Source organism: Ovis aries, chromosome X (genome assembly GCF_016772045.2).
Source record: "Ovis aries strain OAR_USU_Benz2616 breed Rambouillet chromosome X, ARS-UI_Ramb_v3.0, whole genome shotgun sequence".
Taxonomy (NCBI): Eukaryota; Metazoa; Chordata; class Mammalia; order Artiodactyla; family Bovidae; genus Ovis; species Ovis aries.
The window spans coordinates 82796346-82800413 of record NC_056080.1 but is presented as its reverse complement, the minus strand read 5'-3'; the positions used below and the strand labels follow the sequence as shown (position 1 = coordinate 82800413).

The 4068-nt window shown below is 48.1% G+C and overlaps 1 protein-coding gene across 1 annotated transcript; it reads right to left on the bottom strand.

The window, feature by feature from the left end:
* Positions 1 to 592: 592 nt before the first annotated feature.
* On the bottom strand, positions 593 to 1106 carry LOC443035 (spermatid transition protein 3). Its single transcript, NM_001009730.1, is given in 2 exon segments — positions 593 to 808; positions 990 to 1106. Coding segments are annotated over 2 exon segments (333 nt in total).
* Between the last annotated feature and the right edge of the window lie 2962 nt (positions 1107 to 4068).

Below are 4068 nucleotides of genomic sequence, written 5' to 3'. Positions count from 1 at the left end.
AGTGATGCAACAAAGCCCATTATGACATAAGTGGCCAGGATGTGATTTCTGCCTGCCTCTCTCAGGGGAAGTATGACATTCACCATCCCCATGTGAAACCCTCTTCCCATCTGGGTTCTGGCAATCTAGACCCTCATGTCATTCCACACCCCAAACAGTGGCAGTAACACCACACCACTACTCCTTGCCGCTGAGATCAATTGATAAGCGGGGTTAGCCATCTTCAGTGCAGACTCCTGACCCAGTCCAGGCCTCTCCTCTCTGGCTAACTGGGGACCTCAGGGTCTGTCCCCCAATCTCTCGGGACCTCGCACCCCTCCCCACTCAGGTGCCCACCTCTGTTCTTCCTTCCCTCCCTTCCCATCAGAAAATTCACACACACACAAATATCATCTTTTCACCCTTTGATGTTTATTTTAATCGCAGCCATCAGTTTACTATGTTAGTGTGAGAGTCAGCCTTTTCCTGGTTAACCATTTCTAAGAAAGCAGACCACTGGAGACACAGTTCTAAACTCTCTGACCTTTTCTATTCAGTTACTGGCTGCCCAGGATGTACTTCTCCAGGGTCTCTCATTCTGGGGTGGCTGAGCTTATCTTCTCTTTTGATTCTGCCCCCTTCTTTGACTCTGACGCATATTTTGGTACCTTTTTCGGCTTTGGTTCAGTTTCTCACGTGCACAGGAACGGAGAAAACAGTTTGGTTCTCTTGTGTTCTTCACCTTCTTCGACGGAGTGGCGTACGATCGGATTTTCTTTCTCAAGGTTCCTTTTAGAGGTCTTCTGACCCTCATGGTCATATTTCGTGCCTTGAAAGACAAGAGAAGGGTATGAGTTTTGAGGAAAGAGTATAACAACTGAGTTGGAAAGGAGACTTCATGAAAAGGGACGTGGCCTGATGAGGACTTTTGCACCAGGCAAGGGCAGTGTAGAGGTCCTGGGCACCAAAGTCAATGGAGAACCTGGGGAGTGTCGATGGAATCATCTTACCTTCACGCTGCCTCTGTATCTCCGTTGCCAAAGGGTCTTCTTTCTTCCTTTCATCCTCGAAGCAAACCGCACTGCAACTCTTCTTGGCTGCCGTGGCTTCCTGGTTCCCTTAGCCATGATGACACCATGAAGTGGCCTAACCCAGAATCTCTGCCTCTGACCTCCCTATATATACCTTCCCAGGACAATGAGGAGCCACACCCTTCACTCTGATTGGTCAGCTAGGCACTCCCCAGCCAATGGTGGCTTTGGGGTCTTAGACATCACAATGTACCACGGTGCCCATCAACATGGGTTAGTGGGTGCTGAGGAGGCCATGATACAACTTTCCCACCCTTGACCCCTCTGTGTGTCTGATTCTGGGAGTGGTGATTCAGGGGCATGGTGTTTCTTCTCGTGACCCTCAGACTTTCCTTCAGTGCCCTTTATTCTTTGACTTGGATGTCCCCTTCAACACTCCTGCCCCTCCGTCCCTGTATGAACCTCTGCCAAACACTTTTCATCCCATTTCAGCACTTCAGAGTCCTCTAGTCACTTCATCTTTAGACCACCCTCTTCCTATCGGGGGGTTCTTGAGGGGCTTAAGGAACTTAAGAGCAAGCAGGTAATTGAGAACAGGTTGGAAGTTTTTCTACTCCAGTGAGCTTTAGAGACCCCAAGGCTTGGTGAATCTTCAGTCCGTTGCCCCAAGATCTATACACCGTCTCCATAAGATTACACTTCAGAGCAAAGAAAGTGTTAAATGCCTCCTCCACTAAGATTGCTGGGGACACTTCAACTCTCATATTGAGGAGGGAAACTCACCTTGCCCCATCTACCAGAAAGACATTCCCGATTTACGCAAAAATGAAGAAAAGGAAAGGAAGGTGCCCAAAGGCAAGAGTCCGTTTTCCACTGTGCCCCTAACTCTTGAGTGAATCACTTCCCAGTGGGCCCACATTAACAGTGATCATCAGATAGGGCCCACTGTGGAGCTGACCAATAGCTGAGCAAGAGAAGTACCAGTAGGTACCTCATTGATAGTTGGTTGCTTATGGGCAGGGCCCAGGGTTGCACTGTCCAATTGCTAGGCAAGACCGGTTGCTTAGTAACAGGATATGGAGTCATCAGGCACAGCAATGGCTACCTGCTAAGGGCTGTGCTCATGCTGCTCTGTTACCGAAGGATACGTTGGGTCCAGTGTGCTTTACTCTGTTTAACTGACTCTGTTCCAAATCAGGATTTGATTTCACAGGCTTCTTTAACTTTTGTACATCATTCTTTTCCTTGTATTCCCAGGCATGCCTGTCAGCAGTGCTCATCTATATGCCCCTGCAACAGCTGCCACATGATCACATGTGCCCCATATAGCATAGCTAATATTTCAAAGCCAACAAGAATGTGAAAGCCAGCCCACCTTGAGAACTACTTTCACAAACCTTAACCTCACAGTGATTCTTATTCTATGCACAGTGTAACAGAGCAGAGTGAGCACAGCCCTATGCAGTTAGCCATCGGGGTGCTTCTTTTCAACGCACCCTGTTCCTAGGCAGCAGGTGTGGCTCAGCCTTGCTTGGTGCCTCAGATGGCCCCACTTACAAGCAGCCAACTGTCAAGGAGTGGCCATTCATTGTCCTGCTCAGCTATTGATCAGCACCATAGTGGGCCCTGCCCATAGTTACTGTCAATGAGGGACCATTCATTGGGGAAGTGATTAAGTAAGGGTGGTGTGGTGGTCATCAGTGGAAAGTGAGAGAAGAGAGATTCTGGCATTCTTTTGGAGGGCCTGGAGATCACCCAACGTTGCGCCAGTGGGTGAGCTGGATGTTCCCAGAGAATAGACTGGGGACTACATCCTTTAGTGATTCAGAGCCCTCACTAAGTCCCTCCACTAGCCTTGGCCCAGGCCGTGAGGAGCGGTGAACCTCTCCCCATCCCTGTCTCTGCAACTTAATAGCAGGTGGCCATCTTTCTGGGTCTCAGGCTGTGAGAACTGGTCTCCTCAGTTGGACAGCTTGAGGGGACAGGACCTATTGTGTTGGGTACCTGGCTCCATCAGGGATGAGAGCTGGGTCGAATATGGGAACCTTGCCCTGAAGGAGCTGCCAATGGAAACCTGTTTCTGTTTGACCAGGATGGGACATTTCATAGTGAAAGGTGTTCCTTGAGACTTTGCCCTCTCTTGTCAGGACAGAAAATGACATTCATCTGATAGAGATATTTAGGAACATCATTACCTGACCATGACCTAACCTTAAGCACAAAGGGTGTGACACCACGAAATCTGAAACAACTTACCACAACTTTCTCTAACCTTTGCTTTTAAACATACTTACTGAAAACGTTCAGTAACTTTGGGTTCTTAGGGCAAGAGCCACCCTCATCCTTGTATGAATCTGTAATCAACCTTTCCCTGTCCCAAACTCAAACATTTCGTTTTGATGGGCCTCATTCTGCATCAAGCACATGGACTTGCAATTGTGGTAACAACAATACTGTCTAAGGGCTGACTTTGCCTCTCTGAAACAACAGCAGAGACTGGCCAAGTGCTCACAGTCATCCATAATATACCCACTGATTTGGCTTGGCTAAGCTTTAACCAACCTTCTCTCCTCTGAACTTCAGCTTTCCCCCAAGCTTGAGCAAGCACTAAGCGTCAGACCTTTCTGGCTCCCTTAAGAGCTCATTCTAAGAACCAGCTCACTACAGAAAGAAACACTTCCTGTCACACTGCTCCATCATGCTGTCTGTTCATCCATCCCCAACTCTTGCCCCATCTCAAACACACACACACACACACACACACACACACACACACACAGATACTCAAACTCACACACACACACAGAGGTGTTGCTCACCCTGCTTATCCTTTCATGTTAAAGAAATATCTTTTTCTGTTCCATTTTGAGACATGTTAAGAAAGTGCATTGAAAACATTCTCCCTGTTGCAATCAGATCTTTTCAGTCGCTCAGTCGTGTCCGACTCTTTGTGACCCCATGAGTCACAGCACGCCAGGCCTCCCTGTCCATCACCAACTCTGCATTCAGATGCTTATATCTTTGCTTTGCTCCTTTGCTTTTTGCTTCTCTTCTTTTC